The 24,030-nt window shown below is 34.9% G+C and overlaps 1 protein-coding gene across 2 annotated transcripts in view; it reads right to left on the minus strand.

Annotated features, from left to right (window-relative positions):
* Positions 1-24,030, minus strand: part of TMPRSS15 (transmembrane serine protease 15) — a 130,238-nt gene that overhangs the window by 98,911 nt on the left and 7,297 nt on the right. Inside the window, exons 4-7 of one of the 2 annotated variants that reach the window (XM_032630599.1) lie at positions 21,724-21,875; positions 18,854-18,898; positions 17,072-17,107; positions 2,680-2,811 (exon numbers count right to left, since the gene is read on the minus strand). In XM_032630599.1, coding sequence (XP_032486490.1) covers positions 2,680-2,811; positions 17,072-17,107; positions 18,854-18,898; positions 21,724-21,875 — 365 coding nt within the window. The remainder of the gene's footprint in view (positions 1-2,679; positions 2,812-17,071; positions 17,108-18,853; positions 18,899-21,723; positions 21,876-24,030) is intronic. The other variant, XM_032630600.1, reaches the window with a different exon arrangement.

Below are 24,030 nucleotides of genomic sequence, written 5' to 3' on the forward strand. Positions count from 1 at the left end.
TCTCAGTGAGAGATCAATGAGCCTACCAAATAATATCAGCCATTCTATTGCACTATCTGAAATTGCCTGTAATGGAATGGGATTCATATAGGTGAGTTCTTAGGACCCACTTAGAGCTCTTTCTGCTGGCTCAATGTTTATTAGTTGTGTGTTTTCTCAGGGTTTTGAATTCTCTAGGAACGTAAATCAAACATGATCTCTACCCATCTATTGTGCACATACCTATAAGGCATGCACATACATTGTGCATGCAAACAATCTATGGAGACACTTGCCAACTTCCAAACAGGCCTGAACATTATCCTAAAGGCTGTGAGTCAGCATCTCTTCTTCTCATAGGTCAACTAAAAAGTGAACTTTCCTGCTGAAGCAATTTTCATCAGAAGAAAAAAACAATTTAAAGAAATCTTGGTTCCGCTATAGTCAGCTATAAGCTGTGAAAACCTAAATAACTAAAGACTGTAAAAGAAGCGGTTTAGCAAGTCAACATTATTATGACTCCATTAATAACACAAACTAGAATTAGAGCTCACAGCTGGAGGAGAAAAAAGAGATAGAGCAAAGGTCAGTTTCACATAGAGAATTCTTTTAAAATAATCTTTCAGTTAATGTAGATTGATGGACAGGGCTTTCATGTAGAAATTATGCTATAGAAGTTTGAGGTGGTGCTGAGGTGAATAACTCACAATCATTCATGATTAAATAATAAATAAAACAACTTATATATGCTTGAAAATCCTAGATGGGTAGAGTAATTGATTTGTCCACTTTTTCCACAACAACTTTAAATTATTTTTCAAAAATAGATATAATGCTAACTTTAAAACACAAATAAAGATAAGAATCGAGAAAAAGTGGCAAATGAGGATTCAGAGGCTTAAGAAAGTGAGTGACATGGATGGTGAATTGATACTGTTTAAATTAACATAAAACCTCCATGATATTGAAAAATAATAATGCAGTTTGATTATGTTTTTCAGGCAAATTTAGAGAATTCAGTTTAATAGTGAGGTTCATGTCATGAGTTTAGAATGACTAAGAAAAATAATTCATGGCCTTATAACTTGTTTTAGGACAAGTTGCCACACATAGGGTATTTCTATGGTTATTTTTTGATATGCATGGATACTAATTTATTATGAAAATTATAAACTCCATGACAGTAAAGAGCACATAATAGGTGTGGTTCATTTTCTGATTATTCATCTTATATATTTTTCCCCATTTAAAGTTATTGATCATCATTATACAGGCTTAAAGGTATGTGTCTCACTTCGATACACATTATTTTTGAAATATAAATCAGCATCACCTTTATTACCTCATCATGGCACACTTGCATCACATTCTCTGTGAAAAGGTTTTGAAAACTGCCTGAAAACCATAGCAAAATAGGATGTTGCTTTCTTTGAGTAACTTAGTTATATAAAATAGATTAAAAAATATTCTGTAGCCTACACTTTCTTCCAATATGCTCTGAGTGCACTTCAAAGTATGTAGTTAAACTCTGAAGTTTGAATTTTATCCAAGAACATTTGAATTAGGATTGCTTAGTAGAAGACTCTTCAGTCAAATTGCCAGTTTTTGAGTTGGTTCTGGGAAACAGAACAACTGCCTGTCTTTCCAAGTATATAGGTAATTTTTTAAACTTCAGTTGGTAATGGAGCATTCATCTTCAATTAAAATCAAGCAAGAAGAGCAAAGTGTAACAAATAATAGAAGAACAAAGTGTAGCAAATTGTAACTAAAGCCTTTTCACATTTCAGGAACTAATGGTACTCATGGTCAATTTTTAAACTGATTGTAAACCACACCAAAAATTTGTTCAATTCCTGCTGTTTAATTTTTCAAGAACAAATTATAGATTAGAATTGTTCAGATAGTTCCTCACATTCCTTACCAATCTGTATGTACATTTACGTGTTAATATTTCATGTGTATATTACCCAGTGATAAAATGAAGACATAAGCCAAAGAAGAAATATGTTTATATCACTCAGAGCCATGTTTGGCATTTAGTAAGTACTACTTAAGTGTTAAATAATAATAATAATAGTGATTTTAAAAATTATTAGCACTCAAAACAAATGCCAAAATTTACAAAAAAAACAGATATTTTATTGATCAAACATGAAGATCTTATTTGTAGCTGGTTTCCCTTATTCACAGAACAACAACTCAGTACAATTTTTAAGATATCTTTTGTTTATTTGCCATAAGGTGAATAAAGGCAACAATCAAAATTAAGGGGTGGTGATTACTAAGTTAGAAACTGTTAAAATAGCAAAAATAAAATGACCAATAGTATGATAAGATGGTGAAAAAGTGTTCAAATTCATAATAGTTTGTAGTAGCTTAATATGGGATGAAAAATAATGCCAATCTCCTCCCCCAGACATTAACTACAGCATTCTTTCTACACTTGTCAAATGGAATTCTGTTTAATTAATATGCTTAATGTCATGTGATAAAGTTTAGGAAATATTAATATAATTATTTTCTGGAGTTTTGTATTAAATAATAAACATGGCTATTGGGATATATCATTCTCCAGTAGTTTTTGGTACTTGAGGGGTGTGTGTGTGTGTGTGTGTGTGTGTGTGTGTGTGTGTGTGTGTGAGTACATAGTGAGGGAGGATGGAAAAGAAGGGGGAAGAGGGAGGGAAGGTCATCACTTACCACAAGTTTTATTGTCTTCATCAGAGCCATCTGGACAGTTCAATTCTCCATCACAAAATAAATCAATTGCTATGCAATTTAGAGCATCAGCACACAGCCTTGAATCAGGTGGGCACTCTACTGAGACATATCCTTTTAAAAAAAGATTGGATTTATAAGTTTCCCACATAGTAGATTTAATTTCCAACTAATGAGATATGTACAATGTCTGGATAGTTATCATGTATTTTTTGTCATTTAGGTAAGTATGTGCTTACTTATAAGCATGTATTTCAATTTCCAAAAGAAATACATATTTCATTTAATAAACTGATCATTTGTAAAAACTTAGAGTGTTAAATTTTGAAAAAAGATACATATTTCTTCATAGATGTCAAATATGATGTTTATTTTGTTGATTTTTAACCTCGACAAATCAGTACTACAGTTTGGACATTTAGTCACCAATATTTACACCTCTTAGGATTGTAATGTGTAATGTGGGACAATTTATTGGAATATGTATCACATCATCTGCAGTATCTAGTAGCCACTTCGTTTACTTATAAACTTATCATTTGAAAATATAGTGGCTGAAGTCAAGGTTTGCATCCTGCAGAGTAAAATTTGTCAAAGAAAGCAATTTTATAGTAAAATAAAACACTTAAAATTCCCAGCGCATTGAGCATGAGGAACCCAAAGGTTATATCTGTTCAATATCTCCTTGCTTCTTGAATCAGAGGTTCTTAGGGGGAAAGGTGCAAACATGGCCCTGAAGGACTCCATGCCATACTCTGGCCATGATCTGATCAATTTGTACCTCTCAGCCTGTCCTGTCCTTCCCCTTCTCCTCTTCCACACTTCTAGATATAGAGATGGACTGAGAAACACATTTTACTTCTAGAAATTGACTGGGAAATTTTAGGTGCAATTCTAAAAATATATTTGTATGCCCACTAGATAAACACATATGTTTTTATTTTTCTAAGCAATGTGAGAATTTGAATATTTTTTGTCTATGATTAGAATAACAATGACAGTTTAAAGTTTTTGGAAAATCTTTAAGCTCAATAACATTTTTTGTTATTGTTCTTAATCTTAAAACCAGCATTACACTGCCATCTGCTGGGTTTTAAACATATATTTGATTCTGAAATTTCTCCTTATACTTCAAGAAATTAATTGAAGAAAGAAAAGTGCTTCTGTCAATAAATCTGCTAAGGTAATACTTAATTAGGAACATTATGGACAGGGTTGCTGAGTATATATACAACTAAATTGGACTTTTGTAATTGTCTGTAATTAACGTGGATATAAACCATTGGGAAATTCAAGAATCACCTAACATCTAAAATAGGAAAGGATAAAAACCAGAGCCATTCCCAAATGACAAAATACTCCCACTTAAGAGAATAAAAATTGATAAAAATTGTATTGAATAAATACATATGCATATTATGAGATATATATGAGATACTCATCAAGAGAGTCCTTAATTGTTGAGTCCCTAATCCATGAAAGGCATAGTGTTGATAGTATTCCATAAATGCTTGATAAATAAATAAATGAGAAAAAAGGGCATTATTCTAGAAATTCTAAGTCTCATTTTAACAGTAGTTAATAGAATTCTAAGTGTTCAGCATCTATAAGAATAGATTTGGGGATATAACTAGGAAAATTATAATTTTGTCTGATTTAATGCTTCTCATGGGAACTTCACTTCCTGATGTTTCATATTTTGTCTGTTGCTTATTGAACTTTATAGAGTGAATTTCAAAACCACACTGGCATGTGACACCCCTTGGGATCTTTTGATCTCATTAATGATCATTCATTCACTCTACAAGTATTTATTTCTACTTTATGTCATGGATTTTTAAGGGATAGAGATAAAAGGATGAGTAAGGCAGAGACTATTCTCATGGAGCTTGGAGTTTAGCTGGAGACTGGTTCATTAACTAATAAATTTTTTAAATGATGTAGAAAAAAGTGATATGAGAACATCAAAGACTGGGCTACAAAATGGATTATTTTCTTTCTGAGGCAGGGATTGAAAGCATCTTCACATAAACTAAATTTTGAAGGATGCTTAGAAATGCACAAGGAAGAGAGGTATGTGAAATGTATACATAGTGATATGACAAGAGCATATTAATATATGCAGAACAGAGGACTCTATCTAGATGTTGGGATGTTAATTGAAGCTATGGCAGGAAGGGAGTTTAGTGCCAAATTCTGGGGGACTTTTTAAAAATCTTTTAACATATTAAAGTATTTTTCTATAAGCAATGGCATTGAAAGTGTTTACATATATATGTGATATGACCAGTCCATGTTCCATAAAGACAATTCCAGGACCAAGTGGAGAATCTCTTCAGAGCAGACCAATTGAGAAACTGTTTCAATGGTCAAGGTGAAAGTTGATGAGGGTTGGAACTCAACTCTTGCACTTGCAGAAGTGATGGGGCATATTCCAACCGCTATTTTATAAGTAGAATTGATGAGCTTTAGTGACCAGATGTGCCCCTGACCAGAGAGCGGTGGCTAAGGGGATGCTAAGGATGGTAAGTCCACTTTTGGAGTGGCCACTTGAATTACCAACGGTCATTAGTCATGTTAGTGATTATAAGAGAAACAGCTGGTGGGATTAGAAAATGACTCTAGTTTGAAATATTTTGATTTGAAGGTAGAAATATTATATTATGTCAAGACTGTATCTCCAGATTCTGGTATATAAACACTCTTCAGCTGTCTTGGCCCATGAATAAAGAGAAATTCCTCATATCAAAACCAACATGGCGGGGAGACCTTCAAGATGGCGGAGGAGTAAGATATGGAGATCACCTTCCTCCCCACAAACACGTCAGAAATACATCTACAAGTGGAATAGCTCCTTCAGAACACCTACTGAACGCCGGCAGAAGACCTCAGACCTCCCTAAAGGCAGGAAACTCCCCACGTACCTGGGTAGGGCAAAAGAAAAAAGAAAAAAACAGACAAAAGAATTGGGACGGGACCTGCACCAGTGGGAGGGAGCTGTGAAGGAGGAAAGTTTTCCACGCACTAGGAAGCCTCTTTGCAGGCGGAGATGATGGGTGGGCAGGGTGGAAGCATCAGAGCCACCGAGGAGAGCACAGCAATAGTGGTGCAGAGGGCAAAGTGGAGAGATTCCCACACAGAGGATCAGTGCTGACCGGCACTCACCAGCCCGAGAGGCTTGTCTGCTCACCCGCTGGGCCGGGCGGGGCTGGGAACTGAGGCTCGGGCTTCAGAGGTCAGACCCCAGAGAGAGGACTGGGGTTGGCTGTGTGAACACAGCCAAAAGGGGTTAGTGCGCCACAGCTAGCCGGGAGTGAGTTCGGGAAAATCTGGACCTGCCGAAGAGACAAGAGACTTTTTCTTGCCTCTTTGTTTCCTGGCGCGCGAGGAGAGGGGATTGAGAGTGCCACTTAAAGGAGCTCCAGAGACGGGCGTGAGCTGCGGCTATCAGAGCAGACCCCAGAGATGGGCAGGAGATGCTAAGGCTGCTGCTGCCGCTACCAAGAAGCCTGTGTGCGAGCACAGGTCACTATCCCTACCTCCCCTCCCGGGAGCTTCTGCCGCCCGCCACTGCCAGTGTCCCGTGATCCAGGGACAACTTGCCCAGGAGAACACATGGTGCGCCTCAGGCGGGTGCAACGTCACACCGGCCTCTGCCTCCGCAGGCTCGCCCTGTACTCCGTGCCCCTCCCTCCCCCCGGCCTGAGTGAGCCAGAGCCCCTGAATCAGCTACTCCTTTAACCCCGTCCAGTCTAAGGGAAGAACAGACGCCCTCAGGCGACCTACACACAGAGGGGTTCCAAATCCAAAGCTGAACCCCAGGAGTTGTGCGATCAAAAAAGAGAAAGGGAAATCACTCCCAGCAGCCTCAGGAGCAGCAGATTAAATCTCCACAGTCGACGTGAGGTACCCTGCATCTGTGGAATACCTAAATAGACAACGAATCATCCCAAAATTGAGGCAGTGGACTTTGGGAGCAACTGTAGACTTAGGGTTTGCTTTCTGCATTTAATTGGTTTCTGGTTTTATGTTTACCTTAGGTTAGTATTTAGAGTTTATTATCATTGGTAGATTTGTTTATTGATTTGGTAGCTCTCTTCATATATATATATATATATATATATATATATATATATATATATATTTCGTTTTTCTCGTTTTGTGAGTGTGTATGTGTATGCTTCTATGGGTGATTTTGTCTGTATAGCTTTGCTTGTACCATTTATCCTAGGGTTCTGTCTGTCCATATATTGTTGTGTTTTTAGTATAGTCTTTAATGCTTGTTATCATTAGTGGATTTGTTTTTTGGTTTGATTGCTCTCTTCTTTCTTTCTTTCCTTTATTTTTATTGCTTTTAATTTTTTTTTTTTATTTTTAACAATTTTTAAAATTTTAATTATTTTATTTTTTCTTTTTTCTCCCTTTTCTTCTGAGCCGTGTGGCTGACAGGGTCTTGGTGCTTTGGCCGGGTGTCAGGCCAGTGCCTCTGAGGTGGGAGAGCCAAGTTCAGGACATTGGTCCATCAGAGACCTCTTGGTTCCACATAATATAAAATGGTGAAAGTTCTCCCAGAGATCTCCTGCTCAATGCTAAGACCCAGCTCCATTCAATGACCAGCAAGCTACGGTGCTGGACACCCTATGCCAAACAACTAGCAATACAGGAACACAATCACACGCATTAGCAGAGAGGCTGCCTAAAATCATAATAAGGTCACAGACAACACAAAACACATCACCAGACATGGTCCTACCCACCAGAAAGACAAGATCCAGCCTCATCCACCAGAACACAGGTGCCAGTCCCCTCCACCAGGAAACCTACCCAACCCATTGAATCAACCTTAGCCACTGGGGCAGACACCAAAAACAACAGGAACTATGAACCTGCAGGCTACTAAAAGGAGACCACAAACACAGTAAGTTAAGCAAAATGAGAAGACAGAAAAACACACAGCAAATTAAGGGGCAAGGTAAAAACCCACCAGACCAAACAAATGAAGAGGAAATAGGCAGTCTACCTGAAAAACAACTCAGAGTAATGATAGTAAAGGTGATCCAAAATCGTGGAAATAGAATGGAGAAAATACAAGAAATGTTTAACAAAGACCTAGAAGAATTAAAGAGCAAACAAACAGTGATGAACAACACAATAAATGAAATTTAAAATTCTCCAAAAGGAATCAATAGCAGAATAACTGAAGCAGAAGAACCGATAAGTGACCTGAAAGATAAAATCGTGGAAATAACTACAGCAGAACAGAATAAAGAAAAAAGAATGAAAAGAATTGAGGACAGCCTTAGAGACCTCTGGGACAATATTAAGTGCACCAACATTCAAATCATATGGATCTCAGAAGAGGAAGAAAAAAGAAAGGGACTGAGAAAATATTTGAAGAGATTATAGTTGAAAACTTCCCTAGTTTGGGAAAGGATATAGTCAATCAAGTCCAGGAAGTGCAGAGAGTCCTTTACAGGATAAATCCAAGGGGAAACATGCCAAGACACATATTAATCAAACTATCAAAAAGTAAATACAAAGAAAAAATATTAAAAGCAGCAAGTGAAAGACAAGAAATAACATATAAGGGAATCCCCATAAGGTTACAGCTGAACTTTCAGGAGAAACTCTGCAAGCCAGAAGGGAGTGGCAGGACATATTTAAAGTGATAAAATAGAAAAACCTACAACCAAGATTACTCTACACAGCAAGGATCTCATTCAGATTTGATGGAAAAATTAAAATCTTTACAGACAAGCAAAAGCTAAGAGAATTCAGCACCACCAAACCAGCTTTACAACAAATGCTAAAGAACTTCTCTAGGCAGGAAACACAAGAGAAGGAAAAGACCTACAATAACAAACCCAAAGCAATTAAGAAAATAGTAACAGGAACATACATATCGATAACTACCTTACATGTAAATGGATTAAATGTTCCAACCAAAAGACATAGACTGGCTGAATGGATACAAAAACACGACCTGTATATATGCTGTCTACAAGACACCCACTTCAGACCTAGGGACGCATACAGACTGAAAGTGAGTGGGTGGAAAAAGATATTCCATGCAAATGGAAATCAAAAAAAGCTGGTGTAACAATTCTCATATCAGACAAAATAGGCTTTAAAATAAAGAGTATTACAAGAGACCAAGAAAGAAACTACATAATGATCAAGGGATCAATCTGAGAAGAAGATATAACAATTATAAATATTTATGCACTCAACATAGGAGCACCTCAATACATACGGGAAATGCTAACAACCATGAAAGGGGAAATCAACAGTAATACAATAATCATAGGGGACATTAATACCCCATTTTCACAACTAGATCATCCAAAATGAAAATAAATAAGGAAACACAAGCTTTAGATGATAAATTAAGCAAGATGGACTTAAATGATATTTATAGGATATTCCATCCAAAAATAACGTTATACAATTTCTTCTCAAGTTCTCATGGAACATTCTCCAGGATAGATCATATCTTGGGTCACAAATCAAGCTTTGGTAGATTTAAGGAAATTGAAATTGTATCAAGTATCTTTTCCAACCACAACACTATGAGACAAGATATCAATTACAGGAAAACATCTGCAAAAAATACTAACACATGGAGACTAAACAATACATTACTAAATAAACAAGAGATCACTGAAGAAGTCAAAGAGGAAATCAAATAATACCTAGAAACAAATGATAATGAAAACATGATGACCCAAAACCTATGGAATGCAGCAAAACAGTTCTAAGAAGGAAGTTTATAGCAATACAATCCTACCTCAAGAAACAAGAAACATCTCAAAGAAATAACCTAACCTTACACCTAAAGCAATTAGAGAAAGAACAAGAACAAAAAAAACCCAAAGTTAGCAGAAGGAAAGAAACCATAAATATCAGAGCAGAAATAAATGAAAAAGAAATGAAGGAAACAGTAGCAAAGATCAATAAAACTGAAAGCTGGTACTTTGAGAAGATAAACAAAATTGATAAACCATTAGCCAGACTCATCAAGAAAGAAAGGGAGAAGACTCAAATCAATAGAATTAAGAATGAGAAGGAGAAGTAACAACTGACACTGCAAAAATACAAAGGATCACGAAAGATTACTACAAGGAAGTATATGCCAATAAAATGGACAACCTGGAAGAAATGGACAAATTTTTCGAAAAGCACAACCTTCTGAGACTGAATCAAGAAGAAATAAAATATTTCAAGCACTGAAATTGAGACTGTGATTAAAAATCTTCTAACAAACAAAAGCCCAGGACCAGATGGCTTCACAGGTGAATTCTATCAATATTTAGAGAAGAGCTAACACCTATCCTTCTCGAACTCTTCCAAAATATAGCAGAGGGAGGAACACTCCCAAACTCATTCTACAAGGCCACCATCAACCTGATATCAAAACCAGATAAAGATGTCACAAAGAAAGAAAACTACAGGACAATATCACTGATGAACATGGATGCAAAAATCCTCAACAAAATACTAGCAAACAGAATCCAACAGCATATTAAAAGGATCATACACCATGATCAGGTGGGGTTTATCCCAGGAATGCAAGGATTCTTCATTATACGCAAATCAATCAATGTGATACACCAGATTAATAAACTGAAGGAGAAAAACCATATGATCATCTCTACAGATGTAGAAAACACTTTCAACAAAATTCAACACATATTTATGATAAAAACTCTCCAGAAAGTAGGCATGAAGGGAACTTACCTCAACAAAATAAAGGCCATATATAACAAAGCCACAGCCAACATTGTTTTCAATGGTGAAAAACTGAAAGCATTTCCACTAAGATCAGGAACAAGACAAGGTTGCAACTCTCACCAATATTATTATAGTTCTGGAGGTTTTAGCCACAGAAATCAGAGAAGAAAAAGAAATAAAAGGAATCCAAATCAGAAAAGAAGAAGTAAAACTGTCACTGTTTGCAGATGACATGATGCTATACATAGAGAATCCTAAAGATGCTACCAGAAAACTGCGAGAGCTAATCAATGAATTTGGTAAAGTCGCAGTATACAAGATGAATGCACAGAAATCTCTGGCATTCCTATACACTAATGATGAAAAATCTGAAAGAGAAATTAAGGAAGCACTCCCATTTACCATTGAAATAAAAAGAATAAAATACCTAGAAATAAACCTACCTAAAGAGACAAAAGACCTGTGTGCAGAAAAGTACAAGACACTGTTGAAAAAAATTAAAGATGACACGAACAGATGGAGAGATATACCATGTTCTTGGGTTGGAAGAATCAACTTTGTGAAAATGACTGTACTACCCAAAGCAATCTACAGATTCAATGCAATCACTATCAAACTACTAATGCCATTTTCCACAGAACTAGAACAAAAAAAATTCACAATTTGTATGGAAACACAAAAGACCATGAATAGCCAAAGCAATCTTGAGAAAGGAAACCCAAGCTGGAAGAATAGGCTCCTGGACTTCAGACTATACTACAAAGCTACAGTAATCAAGACAATATGGTACTGGCACAAAAACAGAAATATAGATCAATGGAACAGGATAGAAAGCCCAGAGATAAACCCACGCACATATGGTCACCTTATCTTTGATAAAGGATACAAGAATATACAATGGAGAAAAGACAGCCTCTTCAATAAGTGATGCTGGGAAAACTGGACAGCTACACATAAAAGAATGAAATTAGAACACTCCCTAACACTGTACACAAAAATAAACTCAAAATGGATTAAAGACCTAAATGTAAGGCCAGACACTATCAAACTCTTAGAGGAAATCATAGGCAGAACATTCTATAATATAAATCACAGCAAGAACCTTTTTGACCCTCCTCCTAGAGAAATGGAAATAAAAACAAAAATAAACAAATGGGACCTAATGAAACTTAAAAGCTTCTGCAGAGCAAAGGAAACCATAAACAAGCTGAAAAGACGACCCTCAGAATGGGAGAAAATATTTGCAAATGAAGCAACTGACAGAGGATTAATCTCCAAAATTTACAAGCAGCTCATGCAACTCAATATCCAAAAAACAAACAACCCAGTCCAAAAATGGGCAGAAAACCTAAATAAACATTTCTCCGAAGAAGATATATAGTTTGCCAGCAAACACATGAAAGGATGCTCAACATCACTAATCATTAGAGAAATGCAAATCAAAACTACAATGAGGTATCACCTCACAGCCGTCAGAATGGCTATAATCAAAAAATCTACAAACAATAAATGCTGGAGAGGGTGTGATGAAATGGGGACCCTCTTGCACTGTTGGTGGGAGTGTAAATTGTTACAGCCACTGTGGAGAACAACATGGAGTTTCCTTTAAAAACTAAAATAGAACTGTCATACGACCCAGCAATCTCACTCTTGGGCATATACCCTGAGAAAACCATAGTTCAAAAATAGTCAAGTACCACAATGTTCATTGCAGCTCTATTCACAATAGCCAGGACATGGAAGCAACCTGAATGTCCATCGACAGATGAATGGATAAAGAAGATGTGGCACATATAGACAATGGAATATTACTCAGCCATAAAAGGAAATGAAATTGAGTTCTTTGTAGTGAGGTCGATGGACTAAGAATCTGTCATACAGAGTGAAGAAAGTCAAAAAGAGAAAAACAAATACTGTATGCTAACGCATGTATATGCAATCTAAAAAAAAATAATAATAATGGTACTGAAGAACCTAGGGGCAGGACAGGAATAAAGACGTAGACGTAGAGAATGGACTTGAGGATATTGGGAAGGGGAAAGGGTAAGCTGGGACAAAGTAAAAGAGTGGCATGAACATATATACACTACCAAACATAAAATAGATAGCTAGTGGGAATCAGCCACATAGCACAGGGAGATCAGCTCGGTGCTTTGTGACCACCTAGGGGGGTGGGGTGGGGGGTGGGATAGGGAGGGTGGGAGGGAGACACAAGAGGGAGGAGATATGGGTATATATGTATACATATATCTGATTCACTTTGTTATACAGCAGATACTAACACAACATTGTAAGGCAATTATACTCCAATAAAAATGTTAAAAAATAAATACCAATATGGAAAATATGAATATTGTTTTGCTATATAAAGGAAGTGTGTTTTGGGATTTTATCAGATTTTATTTTTACTTAGTCTGCTGTCTCTGTCTCATCTCCTTTTGTACACATATATGATTTCAATTCTCCACAAAACCATTGGTTAACACATAACTATTACAGAAATTATCCAGATGCCAGTTTTTTTAAATGACCTTCCATTCTTAAAACTAGAGTCCTTTGATTTGTGTACTACTTAGTTTACCATTTCATTCCTTAATTTTTGCTCTAGTATTTCTTCTTTTCTAGGAAATCTGTACTGTACTTCTCAAGAGGGAATTTTTAGCAAAGGAGTTAAGAAATTCTATTTAAGGAAATGTGCACAAAGAGAATAATAATTGGTTCTGTTTATTAAAAGCTGTTCAAATTGTCTGAATATTAGTTGCTGTTTTCTTGAGTGGGAAAAAGATTGGCATATTTTTATATCTATATGGTATTTTATCTTCTGGATATTAATTTTTTGGCAAATTATGAAAACCCACCAGTAAATTAATATTATTTGGAATTCTGTAAATGGAAGGTTTTAAGTAACTGTTTATATTTGTATTATGAAGGAGTCAGTACACACTGAAATGTGATTACTTCAGAGTGATTCACAGTCATATCAATGTCCAGTGATTTGGGGTGAGGAATCTCTTGTGCCTACTTTGTGCAGACTCTGTGCTGAGCATTGTGGAGGATAAAAAGACTGAAATCCATTATTTGTTTTCTTCCAAACCAGTTATAAGAAGTATTACACACAAGACAGTAATTTGAAAATCACATTTTGGAAATCCTTGATTTTTATTTTCTCTGTTACTTAAATAGGGGTAACAACGCTTGCTGGCCAAAGATGAGACAAATTAAACCCAATTCCTGGTAATTGTCTCCTTTAATAGCTTACTTAGTAATGGAATCAGAACCTGAATCCATGAATGCCTGCCTTGAGAGACCAAGTTCATTTCACTGTACTATATTAGAAAAAGAGATATCACCTTACAGAAATTCTCATCTACTTTAAAAGAACAAATTTAATCTATTTAGTAAGACTATGACTGGTCAATTCAAATGAAATTATAGTGGAAAGACACTTTAATTCTATTATCATGTACATAGGAATGTCTTAAATTAGAGGAAAGTGCTTAGCAATATATGTATAATTTTTTCTCAAATGCAGAGAAAAAAATACTTAAAGTCAAAATACATTTGGTGTTGGTTACAGTGCCTGTGTCTTTGTCCTGGGGCAATTAATTCATTTGAGGAGTATAATTCTGCCTTAGCTTCTCTTGACCCAACTTTATGTTCTTCACCAAATCAGCCAGTTCCTTTTCTTCAGTCCCCAAACCCCTCCACATAATGGAATTGTGGCAAATTGCATGTTGTTGGAGATTGAGAAAGCCCATGGTAATGAAACTTTGTTTTTTTCTCAATCATTGCCTACATGGTAAGCAACAAAAGACTAGAACAAGCTGTATTCTAGAAACCCTTCAAGCATATGAACAATTGCCCAAAAGAGCCCCTCTCAGGCACACTGTAGCAGCCAGAAATCAATTGGTATAATTCAACCTTAGTTCCCATCTCTCCCTTTATTCTTCCAAATGGGTTAGTAAAACTTTACAGTAATTGGCAACAAAGACAGTTGAGCAATAGAACATAATCCTCATGGACTTTGTACCAACTATCATATAAAAATTCTCTGCGGCATAATTTATATTACTAACGCTCAGGTATATGATGCATGCATTTGCTGATTTTTCTCACACTCTGTCTTCCAGGTATATAAAAAATGAGAATAAAGTTAACATCCCTGAAAGCCATATTCGTAATAGATTATTGCTTGGAAACTGCAGTTTTCAAGTTTAATTGTCTCTTTCCCTTCTATAGATTTATAGTATCTTGACATATGAGAGGAATAAATGGGAAGGATGACTGGGGATTCATGGATCCAGTAAAAGAGGGAATGTGATATTTTGCCACCTACTCACCTTATTATAATTTTGTGAGGATTGAGTAAAGTAATTTAGTACAGTCTCTAATAACAGGAAAGCTTTGGATATGGAGTTTCTTTGGTCAAATAAATGATCAGATTAAAATGAGCATTACTGAATACAGTAATCTTGTCTTAACCTTAGTTTAGTTTTTGAAAAATGTTTTTAAAAAAGTATCCAGCTGCTTTTTTTTTTTTTTTTTTTTTTTGGTCTAAGTCTGAAGGGGGGAAGGAGAAAGGATCTAACATGTGTCACTCTTTATGCCAGTCATTAATTTGTATTTGTATTATTTCTCTTCTTCACGACCACTCTAAGATATATATTTAAATCTTTGTCTTTCAGATAATAAATACAAAGTTCAAGAAGACTAGGTAGCTTATCAAAAGTGATGTGTACAGTAATTGGAGGAAATGGTTATGGTGGATTCACCCACACACTTTCAATGTTTGAAAATTGTATGTTACGTTTTGGTCTTCATTTTGATTACCAAATGCTTACATAGAGAGTGAAAGATAGGACTAAATATGTACTGATCCCATTCTTATAGTTTACATGTAGGAAAGGAGATTTCTATTCCACTCCCTAGGAGAGAAAAGTAAGGGTTGAGTATTACCCTCATGCTCTCTGTTCCCCATTCTCCATCTCCTTTGACCAGAAGAAACTGGGCTGTTAGCCAACTTTTGCTACTGGCCAATGTGTCACAAGACTTTTGGCCTGTGAGATATTTTGGTCCATAAGACATTTGGTTCATTCTAAAAGGTCCTTAAAATTTGGTCCTATATAAAATGTCCATGAGCATATTTGGTCCATGCCAAATGATTTTGGACAGGACCAAGTTATCAAGGACCTTTTTGGTGTGGACAAATTTCTTATGGACGTTTTGGACCAGACATAGTCCTGCAAGGAATTGGTCATATGGTTCAGCCACTTTTTATAATTTTGGTGGCTTTATCTTTAGGAGAGTAAGGGGGAAAACTTAAGTCCAAGGATTCCTTGCTTTAACACATTTTCCCCCCCACTAAGTCATTCCACATATTTCTCTTACAGCATTTTATATACCTAAGAGGTCCTCAATAACCGTGGGTTATTTGAATCACTCAGTGAATCAGTAAACAGACAGATAAATGGAAAACAGAGCACTAATTTAGATATTTGTTGCTGACTTTTAAAGTTTTAGAAATAAATTTCTCAAAATATATTAGAATTATTTTTCAGTTTATTTTTAGATTAAAGGAATTAGTCACTATAGATCCTAAAATCAGTTTTTGAAAGTGTGTTGAAAGGTGATTTTAGAGGCTGTAAATAGTTTTCTACATTGGATAAGGGACTATGGGCTGAAGAGCAGTTTTATTTTTCAATATGTTGTGCTACTATATGGTTAACACCTACATACAACCCCAGGCAGGCTTATCCTACCATAAAATACCTCTATAGGTTTAGAGGTGGGATGACTTGTTTCATAAAGCATTTTGATTAATGATTCATATATCATTCTGCTTTTCAAACATCACACCAACCATTTTATCCAAGAATTATTGTGTTACTCAGAGATCATTTATAATTTCACAAATGTTCTCTCCTTGTATGTATATAACATTTGATATAAATTCTAATAACATAAAAATGGCAGTATTACTTTTGGAGCTGATGATCCACACACTATTGCCTTTATGGAGTTTACCTAAAGAGATTAGGTTCACATCCAGACCACTTAACATGAAGATTAAGTTAGGACCAGAGAAGACATTTTGGTTAACCAGCACATAGACAAAGGTACAGTAGACAATTACTAGGAATCCAGAAAAATTTTCACATTACAGATACATATCAGGAGTTGGCATAAGGTAGGCATTTAATGAAAAATTGCTGAATGAATGAATCCAAGGCAACTTTGGTACTGGTTTGGCAACCATACCGTTAAGAGGAGAGAGCAAGCACGTCTCCCTTGCATGCAGAGAGAATAATTAGAGAAAAAATTCCCTCACATCCTATGAAGCCTACATCCTTTCTGGCAGACATTTTGATCCTATTGGTGGTGTTCTTAGCAAAAGGTAATAACCATGGCTCTAATAGATGAAGGACTGAAGTGAGATCAGATAATCCAGGCCTTGATTGCCTCAAATATATTGTTAATTTTTGGTAAAATATTAGGCTAAAAGTATAAACTTTGATGCTCTAGTTTTCTTATCAATTAAATAAGGGTACTGTTAACTGCTGTGTTATCAGAGAATTCTCAGGAGTCAAAATGAAATATTAGCAAAAAGTTGTTTTAAAATAAGAGAAATAATATTAAAACTGACCTGAAGTTGCCAGAGGACTGCTGGTAGTTAGCTTGTCTGTAAAAATTAATGACATAAAAATAACAATTACATTTAAAAACTGATTATTAGGAATTCCTTCTGTTTAATATTTTACTTGAGAATTTAAAAAATTACTATGAATTATTAGTATTTATTAACTTAAGAATACATCATTTGTATCTGGAGCTGAAAATAAATCTATTATGCTTTTATTGATTTTTAGAGCTGTAGAGCAGAGGTTTTTAGATGTGCTTACTTTTTAAATAATGAAGATGATGTTTTTCAATTATCAATAACTAAACATAAGAATTCATTAATTTCATAATGGCTATAGATTAAAATGTTCTAGATTAATCTGCTATTGTTTGAAATAGGAGCTTGAGTTATGCTTAGACCATGGGCTTTGGAGTCCAGAGGAATTCTTTTTAATTCCTGACTTTGATAATTAATAGCTGTGTGGCTCTGGGCACATTCTTTATTACTTATGTATTTTTAAGTGGAAAAATTATTAGTCTCTACAGAATCATTCTGAGAACTAAATGAGATAATGTTTGCGAGAGAGTGGCATGGACATATATACACTACCAAACATAAAATAGATAGCTAGTGGGAAGCAGCAACATAGCACAGGGAGATCAGTTGAGTGCCTTGTGACCACCTAGAGGGGTGGGATAGGGAGGGTGGGAGGGAGGGAGATGCAAGAGGGAAGAGATATGGGGATATATATATATGTATAACTGATTCACTTTGTTATAAAGCAGAAATTAACACACCATTTAAAAGCAATTATACTCCAATAAAGATGTAAATATATATATATATATATATGTGTGTGTGTGTGTGTGTGTGTGTGTATGGTACCTGGTCCAAGTAGATACTTCAAACAAATAGATTTTTCAAATATTATAAAAATAGTCATGATTATGGATAACACTAAAAGTAATGTGGTTATAGTTTTATAACAATTTACACTTTAAAATCATTTGTATATGAATTCAATACTTGTGATGACTTCTAAAATATTAGAAAATTTTATTATTTACAATTTATGGGAAGCAGATTTTCAGAAGGTGAAATGCCCAGTGATTCTGGTAGTTGCCAGACAGGATTAGTGTTCAAATCTTTTGACTTCAATTTGAATAATTTTTCTACAACAGAATGATTTTCCATTTTAAGATAACTCAGGTTAGTTTTTAAATGATTGATAATTTCTCAAAGCACTCTTTTGATAGTATGATCTTGATAAGACAAAGTGAAGAGGTAGTGACCAATTGTAGTTAGAAACATAGGGTGGAGAAAATGCTGGAATAGAGCAAATTTAACATTAAACTTTAGATTGTCCTTTCCAAAGAGTATGATACATTTTGAAAGTTATCATTTCATTATATTTTAAATTCCTTTCCCTCATTTATAGTGACCTTACAAATGTCAGGGTTTCATTTCCAAGGCTGCATTATCAGAGCCATATTTTGAGATCACACACATGCGCACACACAAACACTCTCACACATCATATATGCATACATACATATATAGAATTTAAAATATGAAAGGAGCATTGGAATTGGAAATGCATAACCTTGTATATATAACTAGGCACTATGAACTTTGCAATATTATTAACTATGTTATTCTTAACCAAATGTATGCTTTATACATTTTGATATGAAGACTAAATATCTAATTTAGAAAGAGCCGCCAGAAAAATATTGAATCCTTGCTTAACGTCATAAAGTTTTATGATCACCGAATTATACATTTTGAAATGCCATAAGTACTGACCTGAAGTTGTTGCAGGACTTATCGTAGAGAAATTCTCCAAAGACGCTGGAATAAAGTTGGTTTGAAGTTAGGGCTTAGAGTATAAATATATTACAAAACATCAAGTGCAGTTTGAATATTCATTCAAAGGGCATCTGATCTACCAGAGTTTCCATTTCATCCTTTCTCATCCTGAATGTTCCTATTTATTTATTTAATTATAATTTGATTGTGATACATTTGATGAATTTCCAGAATCTCTATGTATTCTCTATAAATTTACCATGCAAAATATTTGCTTTATTTTACCCATTTAAGAAAGATATCTATTTATTCATCATAATTATATAGAATAATTTATATTTAAGAGAGACAATATAACACACCATATCTTGTCAGACCTAGAATCAATTGTTTTGCACTGAAACAAATGAATGCCAAAATAATCTTACACATGATAATATCTACAGGGAACTAAGTACTGTTTAAGTATAAAGTGCTTTTCACATAAAAGATAAAAACTAGCTATTTTCTTCACCCATTAACATGTTTAATATTTTTAAAGATATAATGATGACTATATTAAAAATAAAGAAAATCATATCTTATGATCTAATGAATTTGTTTTCATTCAAAACAATATTTATGGTAAGTGGGTTAAGAGGTATGTCCTCTTCTACTAACTAGATTGTTTATTATGGTATTTCTTCATTACTGCACTGTCTTCTTTCTAAAAGATCTATAGCAGTTTCATAAATGTTATATGGTAGATTATTGATGAAGAAGATAAAATAAGTTTTACAAGATATTTTCATAAAAAAGATAATATTTTAATTTTCACTATGTTTGGTTTGACAGTATACTACATAAAAATCAAAGGTATCTGTGAAATTATTAACCAATTTAAAAATGTAATAAATTTGAAAATTCACATGATGCGAGTAAATATTAAACACCTAAAATTAATTATGTTGATTATGTTAATTATATTAATTATGTTTATAAACGTGTTTTAATATAGTTCAACAAGTTAAATGTAACTTCAACTTCTGGATCATATTCTTGAGTTGATGTTGTGATATAGTTTATTGCATTTATGATCCTTATCCTAAGTTAATTCAAAGGATATAGTTTTATTGAATAAATAAAGTTTTTAAAACCACAAACTCCCCTCTCCCAAGTAGTCCCACCATAGAGTCATGAAAATAAGTTTCAGCACACCTGTCAATTCATTTGCCTCAGCAGACCTCCAGAAACTGATGACTATTCAAATAAAGATAGCAAGATACCACCTTTCTAGAAGAAAATTGACTATTGAAAAATAATCAACATTGTTTAAAGACAAAGCTATTACAAAGAAACTCTAATATAAGAGCGCAGATATTAGGCTAAGACCACGTGGGTCAGAATCCTCAATCCACCTCGAAATAGCTAAATTTTCTGTATGTTAGGTGTCTCATCTGTAAAATGGGGGTAGTAAAGATACTGTGTAATAAGATTGGTATGAGGAGTAAATGTGTTGATAGAAAAACCACCTGTTGTAGCTAATAATAGTTAGTAGTAGTTTTCAGCTCATTTGAATCAGACAAAAATCCAAAACAGTCTCTGCTCCAGCAGCTGTGCCAGAGGGGACCAAACCATCAGTAGAAGAAACACTTAAGAGCCTGATCTTTCTTCTCACTGAACAGGCATGGCAGGATATAGTAGGGGGCTTAGTGAAGGAGTACTGTGCTTTATGAACCCATGTTGTAAAGAAAAGCAACTCGAGGTCTGCAATTTTGTATCCACTATAACAAAATTTTAAAAATGCATGTTTTTTTATGTTTCCTTTAGGGGCAAATCTATACTGACATCTCATTCTGAAGCAAAACTATTTGAACTGGCAATAGGCTGTTTGCCTTTATTCCACTTGATGTGGATATTTATATATTGATGAGCTTTCTAACATCTAAAAATTTCTGAATTCTAAAACATATTTAGCCTGAAGGTTTACAGATAAGAGATTGTGGATCTGGATTGGCCTGGCAACTTACTATTGTTTTCAACCAAAATAGGACTCCGTATACATGTATACATGTTTGTTGAATTAAATTGAATGGGAAATAACTAAAATGGAAAATTTAGAATAACCTAACATTGATAGGCATTATTGTCTTGCTATTCTTTTTGATGTCCTATATCTCTTCCCCTTTGATTATTTTTATCTTAAAATTATTTATCACTTTAAAATAAAGTTTTATTTTTTATAAGTAACTGAGATGAATCAAACTCATAATCCCCTCTTTTTACTTCCTTTCCTTCCTTTTTTTTTTTTTCTTTGCGTTATGCGGGCCTCTCACGGTTGTGGTCTTTCCTGTTGCGCAGGCTCAGTGGCTATGGCTCACGGGCCTAGCCGCTCTGTGGCATGTGGAATCTTCCCAGACCGGGGCACGAACCCATGTCCCTTGCATTGGCAGGCGGACTCTCAACCACTGTGCCACCAGGGAAGCCCTTCTTTTAAGTCCTCAGTCAGAGACTGGATTTGCCAATTACTATGTAATCTAATAATATCTATATATCACAAAGTAATGTGTCACTTTCCAATGCAGCGTTCCTGGAAAGTCAGGGTGTGCTTGGCCAATGGCAAAAGTGTGATCAGACCCACAAACATTTATGCATGCCAGTATTTTCAGAACCTTTTTGATGTTTGATATTTTACAAACATTTTCTCACTGACATTTTTCTCCAAAACAGTTTCTCCATATTTTATTTTTATTATGTAAATGTGTTACCTCAGTCAATAAGACAGGTTTCTAAAGTCCAGGGTGATCCCACTGCTCCCCTGATACATAGCTAGAATTTTAATTTCATAGCTTAACAATTCAAAGAAATCAAATACTCTTCACAGGTACCTGTAATATCAATGCTGTTCACATCAATATGGAAAATGGCCAGTTGGCTGGATTTATTTGCTTCAATGCCTTGAATCATTTCTTCTTTTACATTTTCATCTGACACCCACTGGGCAAAGAGAAGGTCAAATATGACTATAATGCTGCCATTTCTGCAAAGCAAAAAATGACATAAGAGAAAAAAGTTAGCCTTCTTCAAATGATTTGTGTTCAATTTATGTAAGGTGTCTTTGAAATTCTCCATGGTTATCCCCTTGTTAATCCTTATTACACCTATACAAAGTAGGTCATATCAAATACTATCTTTATTTCACAGGTGGAAGAAAGAGAAATGAAAAGACAATGTTTCTCCAAGAATACAAGATATATCCAGATTAGAACCTGATTTTTCTGAGTTCCACATTAGCATGCTAATCCCTAGGCTAGACCACAGATACTTGTGTCAAATTAAACCAAATCACATGGTATCATGACATTTATTCTTATTTTACTCTTTGAAAAAATGAAGAATGTGAATTTGTAATTTTTCGTAGATGACTTCTAAGTAGGAATAGGTCTAAAGTAGTTTCACTGATTTCAGAGAAAAATTTTCTATATAGTTTATGAATGCTTGATAGCAAGCTTATAGCAACTAATTTATATCTACTTTTTCTTCTATATTCTTAATATAAAATAAATAAAATATGCCCTGATTTAGAAGGGTAGAAAGAAGACAAGCATAAGTGGATTATTGGGAATTTGTGGGATATTCTGTCTCATGGTCAAGTGCTGGGATTATCTTGCCTACTCATCTCCGACCATAACATTAGAGTTCAAGTACATGACCCAAGTCATCTTCTCTTCTACTTCATCGCCTTCTCTGAAATATGCATTTTCAAAGTTTTCTTCACTGGTGATTTGTTTACAGTTTAAAGAACCATAAAAATGAATAAATTTTGGGCCCACTAGAAATACTGGAGAGATTTTTGCTCTTCTGTCTACATTTCTACTTTGCTACTGTGCTTTTAGGATACAACTGCTTGGGAAACAAACTCTAGCTCTGGTCTTCATTCTGTATCCTTCAGTAAGCTGGGGGTACTCAGGGTTTACTTGGACCCTTAAGAGGCAGACCAGGGAGAACCAGATTTTGCATGGCATGTTTGCTGGTTCTGAAATTTACACATTTACATTCATATCCTTGTGATATCTTTAAGTTAATGAGTTTCTTGAAGGGTTTCATCGACTCCTGAAGAGTTCTTTATGTATCTGTATATATATGTATGTCTTGATAAAAACCTATAATAAATGTTTTTTTTTTTTTCCTCCAAGACTATATACAGGATAAAAATGTTCCTGAAAGATCACAGCAGATCAGCATTTCCTCTCGGTAGGATATTTCTTTTTGGTTTCCGTGCTAATATTCAGGTTCATCGTTTAACAGAAGTGATTCCTTTTTATGTAGCTAGCTTTTCATGATTGACGTGAACAGGATACTCTGATCAATAATTGCACATTTCACCTCTATTAGATATATTATTTTAAACTGTTAGAATGTTTAACTTTCCAATCATCTGATTAAATCAGAGTATCCAAATCTTGTAAATGGCAAGGCTCCTTAGTAACTATTTAGGTCCGGGTTCCCCAAATTTACCCGCACATGGAATCACTGCTGTCCTTGATAAAAATAGATTTCATCACAGACACTGTTTTTATCTATTCTTCCACACTTGTTAATTTTTCCATGCTGGCTGGTCTCTAATTTTGTTTGAGAATAACTCTCCATTTTCTCATGGCTTCTCCAACCATTCCTCATGTCAATGATAGTTTTATTCATGGGCATATGACGAGGCCCTGGTCAATGGAACATGAGGGGATGCTGATCGGGAACTTCTTGAAAACTTCTCTATATTTAATCAAATAAAGGTTCATAGTGGACTACTACTCTTCTTTGTTGAATGTTATTATGTATACATGTGATTGCTGGAACTGTCACATCTATCTTGGGACCATGAGGCAAGCTATGATTGACAAGCTAAAGATAGTACAATAAAACAATGAAACCACCTAAATTCTTGATTATGTCTCTGTCATTGTTCCACTGAATTAACCTCTGCTGAAACCTCCAGATTTCTTGTGATGTCAGATGGTAAATTTTTGTTGTTTAAGGCACTTTTAGTCACGTGTTCTGTTAATTGCAATTAAAAAAAATCTTAACTGGCATACAACTATCAGGCCTCATCCATATTTATTTAAACAGATGCTCAAGAAAAGGGAGATGACTCTATTTTTGCATCTGATGTTGGCCAACATTGCAATTTTATAAATAGG

Source organism: Phocoena sinus, chromosome 4, assembly GCF_008692025.1.
Source record: "Phocoena sinus isolate mPhoSin1 chromosome 4, mPhoSin1.pri, whole genome shotgun sequence".
Taxonomy (NCBI): domain Eukaryota; kingdom Metazoa; phylum Chordata; class Mammalia; order Artiodactyla; family Phocoenidae; genus Phocoena; species Phocoena sinus.